This window comes from Corylus avellana, chromosome 1 (assembly GCF_965113065.1).
Source record: "Corylus avellana chromosome 1, dhCorAvel1.hap1.2, whole genome shotgun sequence".
NCBI classification, from domain to species: Eukaryota; Viridiplantae; Streptophyta; class Magnoliopsida; order Fagales; family Betulaceae; genus Corylus; species Corylus avellana.
Window position 1 is genome coordinate 25,156,883 of NC_142490.1, and position 19,494 is coordinate 25,176,376.

General features: G+C 35.3%; 1 protein-coding gene and 1 pseudogene across 2 annotated transcripts; one reads left to right on the forward strand and one right to left on the reverse strand.

Moving 5' to 3' along the window:
• Positions 1–9,014: 9,014 nt before the first annotated feature.
• Positions 9,015–14,889, reverse strand: LOC132169552 (protein DEFECTIVE IN MERISTEM SILENCING 3-like; annotated as a pseudogene). The gene is made up of 9 exons (XR_015911697.1): positions 14,775–14,889; positions 14,172–14,286; positions 13,515–13,743; positions 13,101–13,292; positions 12,701–13,021; positions 11,778–12,016; positions 11,397–11,461; positions 9,986–10,367; positions 9,015–9,473 (listed from the first exon to the last, which is right to left on the reverse strand). The product of XR_015911697.1 is annotated as a protein DEFECTIVE IN MERISTEM SILENCING 3-like (transcript).
• A 4,047-nt stretch (positions 14,890–18,936) lies between these two features.
• LOC148588170 (uncharacterized) lies at positions 18,937–19,494 on the forward strand. The gene has a single exon (XM_088514477.1). It carries the CDS (start codon positions 18,937–18,939, stop codon positions 19,492–19,494), a length of 558 nt encoding a protein of 185 aa, XP_088370603.1.

Here is a 19,494-nt window from a genome sequence, read left to right on the forward strand (position 1 = left end):
TTGAAATTTCAATATCATAACACAGCAAGGAGTTTCCTCTATATAAATCACTTTTTCAATACCGTAGAGTGCACTCTTTCGTTCACCTCCCGTCAAACCAAGGGCGGAGGGAGGGATTGAGAGGGGTCAAATGCCCCCTTACCTTTCAAAAATTCTCCTAACACCCCCCTAGAATTTCTCTAATATCCTAGTTGCCCACCCCAACCATCTATCAAGAGGCAAGTATTTTTCAAGAAAAATAAGATTCACAACTTATGCCATTTTCGTTATGTTCTGTAATTAGGTCAGAGGTTCGGAGGAACTGATGAAGGTTGAAGACGAAGGATAAAAATTGTCTTTTTAGTTCATTAAAAAACACACCGTTTAACTTTACTAGAACTATCGTATAACTAAGGTAAATAAATGCACCGTTTAACTTGGTTAAGCTCAATGCACACGGCACCGTTTTAGTCTTTGGCGTTTGTTTTTGTTATTTTTATTCCCAGGACGTTTGTTGGAGAAGAGGCTTAAATTGTTTCAAATTAATATTTACGAGGTTTTTTTTTTTTCTTTGTTTAGATTTTTAGTAGGGCTTAAAAGGGGTCAAACTTTCAAAGGACGATTTTATTTATGAGAAATGCTAATATTTGGCCCATATTTTCTTACAATCAATCATTAAATTTATAGGGTCCACCATTGACTTATAAAGAATCTACATAAGTCTACAAATCTAATGGTTAATTGTAAAGAAATATGGGTCAAATATAAAATACTTATTAACTCCTAACATTTCTCTTTATTTATTTATTTCTGATTCTCTTTGGCCTTTTTCTTAGCATTTACTGATTTAGATTTACGACTAAAATTAGGAAATTCTGGCAATAATAGTTGGGAGTTGCAAAATCAAATTTTTACAGAGATTGCTTTTAGTGTAGGTAAAAATAGCACAACCAGATACTTAATTTAAGTACATTAGAACAATACATGAATTCAGAAACTTCATAAGTATTTTACGGTAAAATACATTACATGGATCATGTAAATCATATAGATGTAAATAAATGCAAAAGCTAGAAGTCTACTTCCACCCCACATGCACCTTGTAAATTATATAACTATATTAAGAAATGCACCGGATACAACATTTTAAAGCAATACGGTTGACAATCACATTAATGTAATCAGTTGGGAATAGAAAGTTTATGCAACAATTTCCATCAGGTATGAGTAGCTACCTAAGCTGCCTTACAAAGTCAAAATATCTTGGCCTCACATCCTTCTCTTCTCTTCATTTTTGACTTAGAGATATTGCCTAAGCTCCAGCTACATAAATATGCTAGAAGTATCCATTCTACATTTCTACGCAATGTTTTCTAATCAGAAATTCAAAAAACTTCACAATTCCCAGGCATTAAATTGTTGCAAGTACAGGCATAATGAGCATTCAGTATTGGATATGGTCAAAATCAGAATAAAAACCATTCCCCATCTTGGCAGTAGACGTCGATCCGTAGGAAAAACATGAATTAAAAAATCACCATATCAAAATGGCCCTTTGGGTTCAAAAAGTAGAAAACAACCAATAAAACCCTAAAAATACAAGACGGCCCAAAAGATCCACATTTTTTCCCTTTCCCTCATCTTTCTCAACAACCAAACATAATACAACTCAAACAAATGAGCCTATAATGCACTGTAAATACTTGAGATTAATTTATTAGACTCGAGAACTGAAAAAAGTATCAGAAATCAAATTCCAAATCCAAAATTTTAGAAGTACATATCAGAAATCAAAAACCTAAACTCCCCAGTATAAAAATTGCCCAAAATCTCAATACAAAATGAAATATGCATATACAGAGAGCCAAAAAAACAAAAAGGCCTAAGAAGGAGAGAATGAATCATTTTTTTGTTAATCGGGCAACAACCAAATTTGAACTAGGGAAGGAGGATTTGAAGTCCCCCGCCTTACCACTCGGCCATGTCGCCAAAATTTTAGAAGAACAAACCATTTTTCATTTTTGTAAAGGAAAAAAAAAAAAAAAACAGAAATAAAAGAATGAATTAAAAGAAAATAATGAACGCTCTTCATGCAGCAAAAGAGTTCTTTTTTTTTTAGCCAAAACCAAGATTGAATGAATCAATCTTCTAAAATGGAAATAACCATTGTTTAGACCTATGAAAAAGTTCAAAAATAAAAAATAAAAAACAAAAGAAGAATTTTATTTAAGGGGGGGTGCTGGTGGCTTTGCGGGGATGGGTGGCAATAGAATGTGCATATGATGCAGTAAATGAGAGAATATATGCATTGCATACATTTAATTTTTGCATGGCTACCATATTTGTTTTTAGTGCCTGAATATAAAAAAAAAAAAAAAATATAGTGTCATGGCCAATTATTCATTCCATTTGTCTAGAAAAAAAAAAAAAAAAATATATATATATATATATATATATATATATATATTTTTGATAAGTATATATATATATATATATATATAAAAGTAAAAACTATCTAAAAGGAAGAAAGACCAAGAGTTGTGGTACAGGATAAAAAGAAAGGGGTAAATAACAAACATTTCATGCATTTGAAGCATAAGTACGTCTAAGGAAAGCAGATTCAGAGGAAACCTCAACCCCTTTGTACTAAGAAATCAACTACTGTCCATTGAGTCACGTGGACAACAGACTATTAATTGGGCAGTTCAGACACTATTAAGTAATGTTGATATCCCATACGTGAAATCACTGCACTCTGTTTCTTCAAGAATTTGGAGCATCAATAAACTATAGTGAGGTATTGATTTTACATATTCTTTTTCTACGAAAATTTTTAAGTATTGATTTGTTACTTATAAAAAAAAAAAAAAAAACTATAGTGAGGTACTCCAAGCCAAGGATCAGAAGCATATATCACAGAGAAATCAAGATAAATCATTGTATTTTACGCTCTTTCTGATAACTAAGCAAATCCACGTGTGCAAAGGAAAAGGAGACAACTGGAAAATAATGAAAAAATAAATAAATTAAAGCATTTAGAGATAGAAAGCTAATCACCATTGTTCTTATGGAATTGCCAGCAAGAAAATGAAACATAGAGATACATAGGTGGAAGGGTCTGACAGGAACAAACCTTTGGAAATCCCAGTTGGTCGATCAATTTTGCTGCTTATGAGTCACTTTGACATGCGCTCTCTTCTTACACATCATCTAGAGCAACCCCAAGTGAGTCCTATAGAACTATTATCTGCAAAATAATAGTAGTAGTGGAAACATCCCAATCATGTAACACATTCATGTATCAAACAGATAATGAACAATGACAGTTTGGATTTGGCTTAGTTGCAAAGCACTGATTACATGCATTAATAATTGGCCATTTAAGATAGTCAATCCATACGGTTAACAAATTTTTCCCCTACTTGAGCAGAGTACTAAAAATCTTGGCTGAACTGTTATGGACTTATGCAAAATCAAGTCATAAGTTTGTGCGTGAATGCTTAGCGTGTCCGCTTTTGCTTTTGTCGAATCAGGAAATCCCTTTTTTCTCTTCTCATATCCATTTTGCCCTCGTTCTGATAGTAAAGCCTCCGTGTGTGCAGAGGAAAAGGAGACATTGGAAAATAATGAAAAAATAAATAACTTAAAGCATTTAGAAATAGAAAGCTAATCACTGCTGTCCTTATGGAAAATAGTAAAGAAATAAATAAATTAAGGCATTCCCTGGATTCCCGCTCCCCAACCTTGAATTCATAACTTGCATAATGAGTTGCATTGACATCTTCGCCTTTGATCGAATGCCTCTTTCCCACACAACCAATTGACAAATGCCGAGGAAAGAGTGAATCAACTGGTTCAACCAACCACAATACAATACACCACCCAAGCGTGAACCGATTGTAGAATACACAATGGAAAAATGATGAATTTGTCGCTGCTGTACACAAAAGACCATGCTATATATGGACTTCTGTCATCCCTGTTTCATGACATCTAAAATTGATGAACTATTGTTCTCATTTTGCTTCTTGCATACTTCACATGAACATTTTTTCGTTCATGTTCAATCTCCCAGCCCATTGCAACATTTTTTTCGTTTCCTTTTTTCTTCTTTTAAAGATTCTGTTTTACTTTACTCTTATCTGCATGCTTAAATATTTGCTCAAATGCAGCAGTATGGTCCTAGATCAATGATTTTCGCCTAATTAACCAAATGAGGCCTCATAGTTATCAAGAACCAATTGTTTCTTCAATTTGCAAAGAAAATGAGAGAAAATTGAAGTTTTAAGTTGAATTTCCAATTTGAGGAAAAATGCAAAATCGACTTCACTACCCCTGGTTCAAAAAACTCCACAGTAAAGACCAATAAAAATATGATTGGCAAGCCTAACAAATTGATGGAAGCATGAAATCTTAGACACCAAAGTGCTCTTGTTAGTAATGTCTACAACGATCTCAAGTACAGCAGAAAAGGCACAAGCTGGAAACACGTAAAATAAGGAAGGAAAACACAATCAAGTTTTATATTATATGGCTCATTATTTGCAATCACATACTAGAGCCATCCAGGTAAGATTATAAGTTTTGCATGAATGGATCTGATTATATCCCACCGCAAAAATGATTAGTGACTATCTCCCATAGTAGGTACTTAAAGAAGGAGTAAATGGAAGCTCAGGACAAAATCTGCAGGGTCACAAAAGTTTTGACAAATCAATTGAGGTATTGAACCTCTGAAGCATATGCTTTTTCTTAGCATTTACTGATTTACTACTAAAATTAGGAAATTCTGGCAATAATAGTTGGGAGTTGCAAAATCAAATTTTTACAGAGATTGCTTTTAGTCTAGGTAAAAATAGCACAACCAGATACTTAATTTAAGTACATTCAAACAATACATGAATTCAGAAACTTCTTAAGGATTTTATGGTAAAATAATTATATGGATCATGCACCATAGATGTACCCTGCAAATCACATAGAAGATGTAAATAAATGCAAACGCCAGAAGTCTATTTCCACCAAACATGCACTATGTAAATTATATAACTATATTAAGGAATGCAACAGATTCAACATTTTAAAGCAACATGGTATGTGATTGTAATCAGTTAGGAATAGAATGTTTCTGCAACAATTTCCATCAGGCACGAGTAGCAGCCTAAGCTCATCATTAGTTTAAAAAGCATCAGGATGGTAAAAGCAGAAATACCAAGACTCAAACTGTTAATCCTTCCTTCCTTCAATGTTTGACTATGCTTCTACCAAAAACAGCAGCAGCTCAGAATACAGAATGTGCCAGAAGCATCGATTCTACGCAATGTTTTCTCAATCAGAAATTCCAAATCCAAAATTTTAGAAGTACATATCAGAATCAAAAAACCAAACTCCCAGTATAAAAATTGCGCAAAATCAATACAAAATGAAATATGCATATACAGAGAGCCAACAAAAAAAAAAAAAAAAAAAAAAAAACCAGAAATGCCTAAAAAGGAGAGAATGAATCATTTTTTTGTTAATCAGGCGACACCCAGATTTGAACTGGGGAAAGAGGATTTGAAGTCCCCCGCCTTACCACTCGGCCATGTCGCCAAAATTTTAGAAGAAAAATCAAAATTTCAGTTTTGTAAAGAAAAAAAAAAAAAATCTCCTTTTGTTTGGGGGTGTAAATCATCCAAAAAAAAAAAAAAAAACAGAAATAAATGATAAATGAAAAGAAATTAAAAAGAAAAACCCAAAAGAAAAAAAGAAACAGAAATAAAAAGAACAAGAAAAACCAAAAGAAACAAAAAGAAAAAGGGCAAAAAAAAAAAAAAAAAAAAAAAAAAAAACTCAAAAAAAAAAAAAAAAAAACAAGAAGAAGATGGAAAAACAAAAAATAAACAGAAATAAAAACAAAAAGAATCAAAAAGAAAAACTCAAAGGAAAAAAGAATCAAAAAGAAAAACCTAAAAGAAACAAAAAGGAAAACAAAGACAAAAACCTAAAAATGAGATGATGAATCATTGATCACCCAAAACCTTATAACGGTACCACGTATCGTGGTCCATAACCAGCACTAGAATTCTTGGCCCTGCAGATCTTAAACCTTCTCACTCTAGGCATGGGTTTATTCAAATCAAAGTATCGGGATTCAATCGGTGAAGAAGAAACCTGGATAGCTTTGAAAGGTTTCGGAATTGGGTCTGATCTCTTTCTCCGAACGCCCCAATTAACACTGAAACAAGTGCGGCAAAACTCATCTGCGTTGCATTCCAGAGTGCACGTTCTCCTTCTCCGGACGCCCCACTTAACTCCGAAACAGGAGCAACCAGACTCTGATTCAGAGTCTAAACCACGAAGTTGGATCAGAGCGTGAGCTACAGTAATCTCATCCGGGCTCAACGTGAGAGTATCCCCTTCCATGCTTTATCTGATCAAATCTGGAAATTCCAATTACACTGATATATTTTAGTAATCCACAAAAATATTGAAAACCCTAAAAATAGAGCATAAAATTCAATCAGTCTCTAAATCTAAGCCCTATATCTTTCGGAATTTCGAAATTAGGGTTTCATTGCGCTGGATTCCAATCAAACCCCAGATCTGAATTTCTTTCAAGAGTTTCCAATGTCGGATCAAACTGTTGTTAAAATTAATCGCCCAGGAAATCGAAAAAAAAAAAAAGACGTTGAAGTTCAATCGCTTACCATTAACGGCGGACAGGGCATAAGGTTAGGGTTTTGATCCAAACAATAAATCCAAGTCAAAAAATTCCTAAACTTTTTTCGCGAAAAGAAATCTCGATGAAGAAGAAAAGCGTAAGTACAGAAAATCCCAGATAAATCTAGGAGTTGTCGGAAAAACATACCTGAGACGGAGAGAGAGGCTGAGCGCAGATCAAACACGAGGAGAGAGAGAGAGGCTGAGTCTGAGAGCAGATCAAATCAGAGCCCCTGATCGATCGATTTCACCGAGAGCTGCGAGAGCGGGAGCGGGAGTGAGAGTGAGAGTGAGAGCGAGAGCGGGAGCGAGCGCGGGAGATAAAGAGACTGAAAGAGTGACAAAAGACGATAGGACCAGGAATTTTGAATTTAGACGGATATTTCGGTGGATTGGTCCCGGACCGGCCGGTCCGGGACGTATGGACCGATTATAACCTTCGTCACATAAACAAAAAAATTGCAAAGTATTATTTGTTTGTATTCCGATTCTTTTTTTTTTTTTTGTTTTTTTTAAATGGAGTGCATATATTATTGATGGATAATCAAGCTGTAAGATCAAATTGCTCTGAATGAACAATCTCTCGAATACAACTTATTCCGATTCTAAATCAAAGTGTTTTAGAAAAGTAAAACACTAAAAACTCTTTAAATCGGATTATGCATTTCAAATATAATTTTTTTTTTTTTTTTTTTTGCATTTGTAAACAGTAACAATATGGTTCATACATTCATCTTATTAATATATTATTTCTCAATCCACACCTCTCTTTTCTTAGAATTTTTTTTTACTATTTCTCTCTCCACATCTATTTTTTCTTAAAAGTTGAAAAATAGGATATTTAGAAAAAAAATATAATCCTTATAAAAAAAAATTAAATGATATAGATAAAAAAAAAATAGATAATCGGATTTATGATGTCATTTAAAACTTATTAGCTAAACAGATAAAGTGAGTTTTGATTAACCATTTTGCATAAAAATATACATAAACCAATGTGAATGCTCTAAAACATTAGTAATATGGTAATTCTACACACACTCCCATTTCATACTATTGGATATGACTTTTAAAATCATCATTAAATTTAGAATTAATCATTATTAAATTTTAATCCAATGGTAATTTATAAACCACGTCAGAGAGTGTGTGAACAAAAGTATAGGAGTGGGAGTGTGCGTAACATTTCTTTTAGTAATAAATGCAGATATTCCATCTAGAACTCAAATAAAAAAGGGAAAAATACACTTTACCCCCCCAATGTTTGACCCTATTTTCAATTTGAACCTCAATATTTAAAAATTTGCAATGTATCCTCACAAAGTTACAAAATTTTGAAATTCGAGCAATTTGTCTTCTCAAACGAAAAATCAAACACATGCCACGTATGTGAAGATTTTTCTCCCAATTTTCTCATATTGCCCCTAAAAACAATTGGGGGATGGCCGTAGCCACTCTCTTTGGCCATTTGAGGGTAGCCATCTGGCCAGATTGAGGCACCCCCAAGAAACCAAATGGGGGTGGCTGAACCACCCCCATGGGCCATGGGAGTGGCGAGCGCCACCCCCAATCCGGCCATTTGGGGGTGGCTCGCTTGGCCATATGGGGGTGGCCGAGCAGCCCCCAAGGGGTTTGAGAGTAGTTTTGGCCACCCCCAATGGGGCAAATGGGGGTGGCCGAACCATCTTCAAGGTCTGTAGAGGTGGCAATCCAGTTAGATAGGGGTAGTCATTTTTTTTTTAATTAGGGGTAATATGGAAAAATTGGGAAAAAAAAAATCTTCACATGTTTGACTTTTTGTTTGAAAAGATGGAATTGACTAACGGATTGCTCGAATTGCAAAATTTTGTAACTTTGTGGGAGTACATTGCAAATTTTTAAACATTGAGATTCAAATTACTTCAAGAGGGTAAAATGCATTTTTCCAAAAAAAAAATGTAGATATTCTAAAGAGTCAAAATGCTGCTTCATTAGCCGTGGAAACCTTTTTGATGATATAAAGAGGATCTCTCACTTGAGAAAAGTGGATATCTCATGCCATAAAATCGTTACAAAAAGAACGATACAATCAAAGAGGGGGAAGACCTTCCTCCCTCTTTATAATACCATAGATACATAGGTGAATTTCGTTCCTCCACGTTGTGTCTATGACATGTTTAATAGACTCCTTAGCTAAACCACGTGCTGCAGAATTACCATCTCTAGGTATAAAGTCGAAGCTCGAATTGCTGAGTGTTGTCAACCTCGTTTGGATGCTTTCCACTAAATGCCCATAAATACTGTTGCATGGATCATGAAAATTTGCTGCCTAAACAATCTACTTAGCATCCCCTTCAAATATAAGACCATATGCTCCCAGCTCTTGACCAAGAAGTACGTACCCCATATACTGCTGCCATGGCTTCTGCTGTTGCCGGGTCCACTACGACCGTTTTTGTAATGCTCCGTGCTACTATAACCTTACCCCAGCAGTCCCTAGCGATGATCCCTAGACCAATTCGTCCATCTTTTTTCACCACAGCAGCATCCCAATTGATCTTACACATAGTCATCGGAGGTGGTTGCCATGGAATAACTGTCAGTGTTGCTTGCGACTCAGGCACTTCTCTTGTTGTTTCATTTGCTTCCCAGAATTCCTCCAAAGATTTAACCGATTCCCTCACCACCTGGTTAGGATGGGTGAAATAGTCTCCATGAACTACCGAATTTCTCCTAGGCCATATGCGCCTGGCTATTACAGTAAAGGTTTCCATCTCCTTATTATCACATTTGGCTTCCATGTCCTTAAAAACCTGGAGGAATTCCTTACCCCGGTAAGTCGCTTTTTGAAACATTCGTGAACTCCCTCCCCACACGTCTCTTGCAGCTGAGCACTCCCATAAAAGAATGGGCTACCGTCTCTTCTTCCAAACAATATATAAATAGGACATAGGCTATCTTTGATCACCCCTTTTTTGTATAGGTTATTCTTTGTCAATTGTCGGCAAAAGATTATTCAAAGCTTTCCACAAGAACATTTTAACAACATTGGGTACTCTGAGCTTCCAACAAGTCTGCCAAATTTGTGTACTTTGATCGTGCCCCGAACCCCCACTTTTTGATAACACACATAGCTCCATCTCCATATGATAAGCACTCCGCACGAAGAACTCACCATTTGTAGTGCATCGCCAAATCCTTCGATCTCGAGATTGTATTTGGCTGAAAGGGATATTGAGAATGAGTTGCGCCTCTTCCTCCCAAAAAAGTTCCATTAGCAAGTTGGTATCCAGCCCTTAGAATCCTTATCAATTAGGTCCCTTACCTTGGCATCTTCTGGTAACGTGTTAATGGGTGATTGCACCAAAAAGGTTGCTGGCTGTGGAATCCAACGATCCCCCCACACGTGTACATCCTCTCCATCACCAATCCTCCATATTGACCCATGTTCAATTACAAATTTTGCCGAGATAATACTTCGCCATGCATATGACTGCCTATTTCTCACACTTGCCTCCATAATAGAACCGTGAGGATAATACTTGGCTTTTAGAATTCTAGCTACCAAGGAATCCGGGTTTTTAAGGATTCTCCATATTTGTTTTGATAGTAGCGCATGGTACTCCCATACATGGTTGCCCACCACGCTCTCACCCATGCGGTCAAACTCGAGCTTTGTGAAAGAGACATCGTGCTTAAGGAAGCAACTACAAAGTCACAATTGTCATACCATTTATACACATAAAACACAACCCATTAAAGTCATCAATACTCATGCATAAAGATACACACAATCACCATACTTGAGTGAAATCAACTTATTAAGATCAATTGAGAATCAATGCAAAAACGCATGCAAGCATTATGATAGCACCCCATTTTTTTACTTAAAAATTAAAATAAAACACAAGGCTCATAAAAAAAAATAAATACTTGAAGCATAGAAGCAAATAAAAAAAAATAAAAAAAACATGCATGTCCTAGGATGCATATGTACGCATGAGACTCAAACAAGACAACCTATACCAAGTAGGTCTCTTACTACTCCCCCTCAATGCGTGAGTGATCTCCCTCTCCTAGCTTTGTTCCTTCTATCTCTAAGAACAGCCTTAGTACAAATCATAAAATAAACAAACAAAAATTTACAAGTTAAATGGATGAGCTGTCGGAGTGAGCAATTTCTTCTTTTCCAACCAGTCGGGCTTCAAAGATATAAAACCATCTTTAGAACCCTTTACTACCAATATGTTGCAGTTCAACCATCAACTGAAACACCCACACATAGAGATTTTGTAGTTCAGACAAACACACTATCAACCATCAACAGTCAACCCAATATATTGCAGTTCAACATCTAACTGAAACACACACACACGCACACATCGATTCCCCCAAAACAAGCTAAAACATTGTAAAATATACCTTTGCAATCTAACCCACCAAATCAGGGTTAGATTGCAAAGGTATATTTTACAATGTACCTAAAAACTAATATGGAAAGAAATAATGAAATATTACTATCATATCAAACAAAATAAAATCATAATAAAACCATAATCAAACCAGATCATGAGAGAAATCACGGATAAAATATTTCCATCTTCAACACATCAAACCCCTCAAAAATCCCATATGACCACCAAAAAAACCCTTCTAAAATGACCTCTGAACAAACCAATAGAAATTTCAAGAAACAATTGAGAGATTTGGGTCTTGAGAGACTCGGATGAACTCACCTCGATGATGGCGTGCTCGTTTTGTTCATAGAGAGTTCCTTTGGAGGCGTTGGAGCAGAGCAATTCTTCATGAAAAAGAGAGACATGATGAACGTTTAATGCTAGAAAAATAACAAATGAAGATGCTACTGTGGTAATTTTCTAAAAAAGAACCACTGTAGCATTGTGTTGGTATGAAGAGTTGGAAGAGAGCCTTCTCAAATGAGGTTTTTGAGTCTGAATAGTTAAATTTTAAAGAGTTTGGTATATTAAATAATCTTTTGGAGATGCTCTTACTTCCATCAGCCAGATTCAAATTACTGTTATTTTCGATGAGCTTTATTGGATTTAAATGGACCTTATGGGAATCCAATAAAGCTTGTTATTTTAGAAGGAAACTACCTGAGTTGCATTCAATGAGCTTTCAGCAAGGAACTTGAGAAACTCTTGCTTCTTTTTATCAAAATCGAACTTTGCAGCTTGCAATAATGCTTCTTCTCTCTTCTTCTTCTCTCTTCATATCTTCCAGCATCTTTTCCTTTTTCCCTTTCATCTCCTTGACCTGCCTCTCAACTTCAATGTAGTTTTCACATAGAGTTGATGTCACCGAGGGCCTTGGGAATTTCACATCTACATCTTCCCTAACATCAGACAGAATCCCTAACTAAGATGTCACAGCATATGAAATTCCAACTGATTAACCAATGGCATTCACATCCATAAGGTTCAAAAATTTTATCTTTTAATTTACTACTGTTTATAACAACTTACCAGTAAAAATAATTAAATTATAAATTTATATTAATTCACAAACCCTAGTAAGCTATGAAGTTCAAAAATATTAAATATTGCTAAAACCTTAATATTATAAAGTATAACAAAATTCTTCTTTTAATTCTGTCCAATCAACTTGCATAGGAGATGAGTTTTTTTTAGAAAGTACAAATATTTTCTATCCTAAAAAGCCACCATACTTGCATATTAATAAGCAAATATCATCATGGATCCAGATTTTAGGACTTCTGAATTCATAGACCAGTGGCTGAACAAGAAACAAGTATAAATATTTTTTAGCAATCATGATTTTGACTTTTGGAAAACCAGAAAAGAAAGAAAGAAAGTCTACAAGTCAAGTAGCTGACCCAGCAATTTAACTAATTTCACTTAAATTCCACCGGTTAAGTAGAAGAACCTTATTTATAAAGGCACATGCATTACCAAAATACAGTAAACATCTAAATACAACATTAAGTTTTGAAGAGAGTAAAACAAAGGAAAAAATAGTAATAAATATGCATTTCACTTGTGATAGCAGAGCTTCTCACCGATTCCCCAGGAAAAAAGCACCAGTACTCCTAATCATTCCTCCATCTAAAGAAAGAGCTCCATCACTTATACAAGGAAGAGCATGTAACATTTCCGCCCTTGTTCTATATACTTGCAGACGAGAGAAGAGCTTATAAAATAGCGTCTCCCTAAGGCCGTACCCGCTAGCTGTGAGACAAAATAAGTTTGTGTTGTCCACGTTGATCATATTCACAGCAAACCCAAGAAACCCAGGTGGACACTCCCCATTAGGTAACCTTGGCTTTATAAGATCAAACCTTCTCAGTGGGTCATCAGCCACAAACTCACCCGCATATGGTCTGTGAAAGGGGGAAAAAGATTTTAGAACAAGTCCAGATTGTCAGGAGAAGGAAAAAATACAGCATATGAGACTCTTGCATTATATTTTCAAGACAAATAACGAGAAATCGGCCATCCAAAGCCCTCCCAACGCAACCCCCAAGCCCGTGAAGACCAGAACTTTTATTTATGCAGCCTTCATTGTCATATGCTTCTAGAGCTTTAACACCTTCATATGTCTTACAGACAATCGCCAGCATGGTCTCCACTCCCAAGTACTCTGCAAAAAGCCTGCATTCCAAATAAGTAATTAAATATTATGTCAAGCATAGCGTACACACAAAAACCCCTACAACAAAGCTTCAATGATGAAGCTAATAAACGATTGTCACTTATTTTGGATGAAAATATAACCATAAATGATCAAATGCAGCTCATGATGAGATCGCAACTATGCAGAATACAAGAAACTGAGAAAGACACACGGAAAATGAAATGCAAAGTCAAACAAACCTGCTAAGATTATCATCATCTACTTTTCCAAGTGTTGCAACAATACCCAGCACATCCTTGGTCAATGGAAGATGGGAAGCCTGAGTACCAAACGGCGTTTTCAATTGACACAAAATGCCAGCAGCAGATTCTTCATGCTGTAGAATCTGTTCAATTGTTTGCTCCTCAGTCTGAAGTTGGGAGTTGTTCTCATGTTCAATCTCAGGAGTGCTTGAGGTAGGATACTTGACTAAATTAAATGAGGAAACTTGTAAGAAAATAAGCTACCAAACAAAGAGTCAATGATTTAAACATTTGAAAATTTTAAAATTAAATTAATTGGCATCCAAGGTGAACTACATTGACCTTAATTCAAACACTTTTAAGTGCTTCATTATTGAGTTTATAACTTGCATAAACTTATTTAGAAAATTTCTCATCTAGGTAAACCTGTACAATGATGTCAAGAATGAGAGATGGTTGCCCAAGTATCTTCTTTGACAACCAACAATTAAAACCCTAATAATTTGTGGTGCAATATCTAATCAAATGCTAGATATATTACAAGATGATAGTTATAATTATATCCTTGATAAACAGAATCTTATCTCTGGTCAACAGATTCATTCAATTGTTTAAGATTCATTTGCTCTACATCGAATAAGAAAAGGATTATACCTTGCAAATCAAGAATGGAGTCATCTAACTTGTTATGTTGAGTCTTCAGAGATTTTATGTTTTTCTTATGCTCTTCTATTTTCATCACTAGCATACGTAGATCATCTTGAAGTTTCTGCACAGATTAGATATTGCAAAGTTAGTTTGGTTAACTTCACAGAAAAAGAATTATTTCCTTGATACATTACCACTCAAAGTAAACTATTTAAAGTGACATATACACCATGAACTAAGAAACAGATTGAAAATTTTGCATCTTTGTCGTGAACATTTTAAATCAATTTCAAATGGGTTTACTTTATGAGCATCTCAAAACTACCCAGAAGAAAATAGTCCCAAAAAAATCAAGAAAAACAGAAAACTTGAGAGGCCATAAACTATAATTGAAGCTCCTTCGCTTTTCTTGGAAATTAAAGCTTAAAACAACTATAAAGAAGAAAACAGAGGCATGCATTAAAAAAGGAAAACTTTGGAACCGTCCTATTTGCAGCAAATGCAGACACTGGTTATGAGATTCCAAATTCTTTCCTTCACTCATTTTCTCATATTTTCACAGCAACCAAACACTGTGAGAAACATTGAAAGTGTGGAAAAGGGACTGACCTGCTTACTTGGTTGAGACATTGTTGAGTTTAACTCTCTCTCTCTCTCTCTCTCTCTCTCTCTCTCTGTGTTACTCTTCATATATAGATTTTCCTGTCAAATGTCCTCTCATATCTTTTTCTCGCAGACCTCAACAATCATTATCTTTTATAGTTTTTTTTTTTTTTTTGATAAAATCTTAATAGAAGCCATCATGCCATTAACAAATACTTATTTTCTTGTTCCGCTAGCAACTCATAATTTCACACTTTAAAACCTTGAAAGGGTCGTTGAAATTGAACTGCATCCTGACTAAATCTCTTCACAAGTTGGCCAGCTACAAATTTGTGAAGGAAATAAGGCTAACATATTTAGAAATGAAATGAAATGATTTAATGAAAATATATATATATAAAAAAAAAAATTGTGATTTTTTTAAGCGCTAAACACAGTAAAATGTTCTCTAAGAAATCATTTTACAGAGAAATATTTTTTTGACAGAAATTATTTTACAGCGAAACAAACGGACACAAGTAAAGATTTTAAAACTAAGATGTACAAAGATTAGTTTGATAATAAAAATTATTTTAATATTCATATTAAGCAAAAATATTTATGAGATTATATAAATATTATATGTATGAATATTAATTTGAGAATATTATATCATAAGCTTTGATTTGTATGAGAGATTATATTCAGATTATTTGATTTGATGATTTAAGAGAGATAATAATTTAAAGGTCCTCAGCTTGCTTCCTTCCTCCCTCCTTTTCTATCAATTTAGAGAATGATTGAAATAATTGATGATTAATTTGTAGAGAGAATTAGATGAATTATTTTAAAAGCGATGAGTCAATTTTACTTTTATTTTTTTCTTCTCTCCCCTCCCCCACCACTCACCCTTCTTTTCTTTCTTTTCTTCCACCGGACAACTCCACCCGATCCACCGCCTTCCTTCTTTACTTTTTCTTTTTTCTTTCTTTTCTCTTTCTTTCCTTTCTTTCTCTCCCTCTCTGCCGACACACTTCTTTATCCCTTTTTCTCTTTTCTCCGTCTTTCTTTATTTATTTTACTTCCCACTTCTTCTTTCTCTTCAGCCTAATGAACCAAGACAGAGAACGGAGAGAGGGACAGAGAGCGAGAGACTGTCAAGGGGGTTCGAGAGGGAGTTGATTCAAGATAGAGAGAAACCATTAGCGAATCTTAGAGAGAAAGGGAAGAGATGTGCGATTTTGGCGGGGTTTGCCAAATGAGTATTTCAGTAGGTCTGTAAATGAGCCAAGCCAAGCTTGTAAACTCTGACAGGCTCATTTAGGAAGACAAAAAAAGGAGCCGAGCTCGAGCTCGAGCCGAGCTTGAAACCCCTAGCTAAAGCTCGGCTCGATGACAATTTTGACACACTCGGGATCGCAAAAGAGCACTTTCGAGCCGAGTTGAGACCTCGACTGGCTCGACTCAGCTCGAGCTCGAGTTAGAAAACAAAAGTTTCAAAATCATGAAATTGAGCCCGAGCTTGAGCTCGAGCTTGGTTAAAAAGCCTTTTGAGCCTTAAACGGGTAGCTCGGCCCGATTAAGGCTTGTTAAGATTAATGGGTAAGAGTATTCTAAAACATTTAAAATTCAACAATGAATCAAGTTTATTCCAAAAGCCAATTACAAATCAGGTAAGATTCACTAGATCAAGTAAAAATCAGAACAAATATAGCAGGGCCAAGACCCATTATTCATGGAAAAACCTACAACTCAATAACTTACAAATTACAATTGCAAAAATTATAAACACCTAAAATTACATGCTTATAGGACAAGTGTATCACGGCCTTACAAATTACAAGCAACTTCAAATTGAAAAAAAAAAAAAACAAATTAATTTATAAATAGAATTACAAATCAAATTGAAGAAATTATAAATGACTGAAATGAGTCAAATGACCAAAAAGCAAAATTCATCTAAAGAGACTACTCCTCGACCTAGCTACCAACTGCCCACACCAGTCCACACTGCATTCAATGAAAAAAGAAAGGTGTTAAATGTTTTTAACTCTCTTGCAAGATGTCAATGGAGTTTTATCACTTAAGATTAAGTAATTAGCAAGTATTCAAAAAACAGATAAATAAATGCACATAAAATTAAATATTGCAAAATGTTAAGGATATCAGGATATGCCATTTTTAACTCCCTTGCAAGATGCCAATGGAGCTTTATCACTTAAGAGTTAAGATTTAGAAATAAAACAAAATTGGTAAGGATTTTCTATAGCCAAATAGCCTAAACCCACACATAACAAAGATCAACATGTACATCAAATTACAATAATTAGTAAAGAGAATAACTTATATGGGGAGGTTGCACAAAATGTGAGTTTTGTGCCACCAATCAGAAGGTGACACTTGAGCCAACTTACCAAACTTAAGTTTTTTTAAAAAAAGCACAACTACACTACATTATATCAAATATAAAAAATAAATAATAATAATCAATAAATAAATAAACTTAAAAAATTAACTAACCCACCTTCATGCCTGCGGTGGCCGGCGAGCCACCCCTAGGCCATGGGAGTGGCTGCGCGGCCACCCCTAGGCCTAGGGGGTGGCTGCCGGCCACCCCAAGTAGGGGAGGGGTGGCCAGCCAGCCACCCCTTAATTCTGGATGGGGTGGCTGGCGAGCCACCCCATGGCATGAAACTGTCCTTTTGTAAAGGAGGACTAGAAGCTGTTTCTTTGCAGCTTTTCCCCAACACTGCTGACAAACCCACTGCAGGAGCTGCTAGAGGAGATTATGGGTGACCATGAAATGCTGGTAAAGAATAAATCCCCATGGCATATTGCTTTATCTTCAGCAGATTAGATTGATTTTGTGGCAAAAGATCATCTACTTTTGCAGAATCGATCGTAAGCAAAATCCATATATTGATGAAAAGGGTATGGAAAATATGAATCACAGGAAGACCTAGGGGTGGCCGGTCCCTACCTCCCTTTGGGGTGGCTGCCGGCCAACCCCAAGTGGGGGAGGGGTAGCCAGCCAACCACCCCTTCAATTCTCTCTCTTTTTTTTTTAAAAAAAAAAAAAATTAATTTCTTATTTCATATAGAGTATAATCTGATGTGGTTGTGTCTTTGTTTTAAGTATAAGTCTAATGAAATTGGCTGATATGTCAGCTTCTGATTGGATAAGTGTCAAATATTGCATATTTGGACCCCTTTATTTACATTAGTTACTCCTTTAGCTGCGTCATTATTTAATGTTTTGTATTTTTAGTGTTTTCTAGGTTGTTGAAGAAAAACTGCAGTTTTAAAAGAAAAAATGCAAAGTTTGGAAGAAATCACATTTTAAGAAGACCTAGATGATATGGTTAAGTTTAACCCAATCAAGGAGATGATTAAATCGAAATTTCTCTAATCGGAGTAAAAATGGGATTGGATTCAAAATCAGATTTTGTGCATGTCTCAGTATTTTGACCATAACATTTTGCTCAAATATCATATTGAGATGATTTTAGCGGCATTAGAAAGCTAGCTCAAAATACTACAATTCATTGTGAAATAATATTTTTCTAATTCGGAATGTTACTATGTCAAACTCGCCCTTCAATAAAAGGACACAAATCTGGACGAATCTTATTATGATTTCAAACTTCTATTTGGACTGGGAGACAGACTTCCGAATTATTTAGGTTTACTATGGCTTCTATGACTTCCCTAAACTTATAAATAGACATCTTTGCATTCAATAAAATATATACAATTCTAAAAACTAGTTTTGGGATACAATTGTGTAGACAGAATATAATCCACAGCTTTTTTTTTTAGTTTAGTTTTTCTTTAGGTTTAGGTTTAGGTTTAGGTTTTAGTTTCATAGTCATGTGGAGCTAAATTCTCAACTAAAGTTGGGGATGAAGCCTCACCGATGAAGAACAACATCGTTTTATTGTAAGTTTTATTATTCTGATTTTATTGGTTTTATATTTAAATTTTTTACTTGTTTTCAATTGTGTTGAATGAATTTTGGATATCTTGTTGTGATTCAAGGATACACTTGATGATTTAGGATAATTTCACATGATTGATTGCTTGGTTTTATATGCCTAAAAATTGGATATCCCTTGTGATTTATTTTTTAGATACATCTTTTGTTTCAATTAAATTTGAATTTCTCTTGTGGGGTGCTTATCATACGGAGATGGAGCTATGTGTGTTATCAAAAAGTGGGGGTTCGGGGCACGATCAAAGTACAAAAATTTGTCAGGCTTGTTGGAAGCTCAGAGTACCCAATGTTGTTAAAATGTTCTTGTGGAAAGCTTTGAATAATCTTTTGCCGACAAAGAATAACCTATACAAAAAGGGGGTGATCAAAGATAGCCTATGTCCTATTTGTCGAAAAGCGACTTGCCGGGGTAAGGAATTCATCCAAGTTTTTGAGGACATGGAAACCAAATGTGATAATAAGGAGATGGAAACCTTTACTGTAATAGCTAGGCACATATGGCCTAGGAGAAATTCGGTAGTTCATGGAGACTATTTCACCCATCCTAACCAGGTGGTGAGAGAATCGGTTAAATCTTTGGAGGAATTCTGGGAAGCAAATGAAACAACATGGGAAGTGCCTGAGTCGCAAGCAACACTGACAGTTATTCCATGGCAACCACCTCCGATGACAATGTGTAAGATCAATTGGGATGCTGCTGTGGCGAAAAAAGATGGACGAATTGGTCTAGGGATCATCGCCAGGGACTGCTAG

Excerpts from the sequence above, each read along its gene's own strand:
- LOC148588170 (XM_088514477.1), top strand. The coding sequence starts at position 18,937 with ATGGAGCTATGTGTGTTATCAAAAAGTGGGGGTTCGGGGCACGATCAA.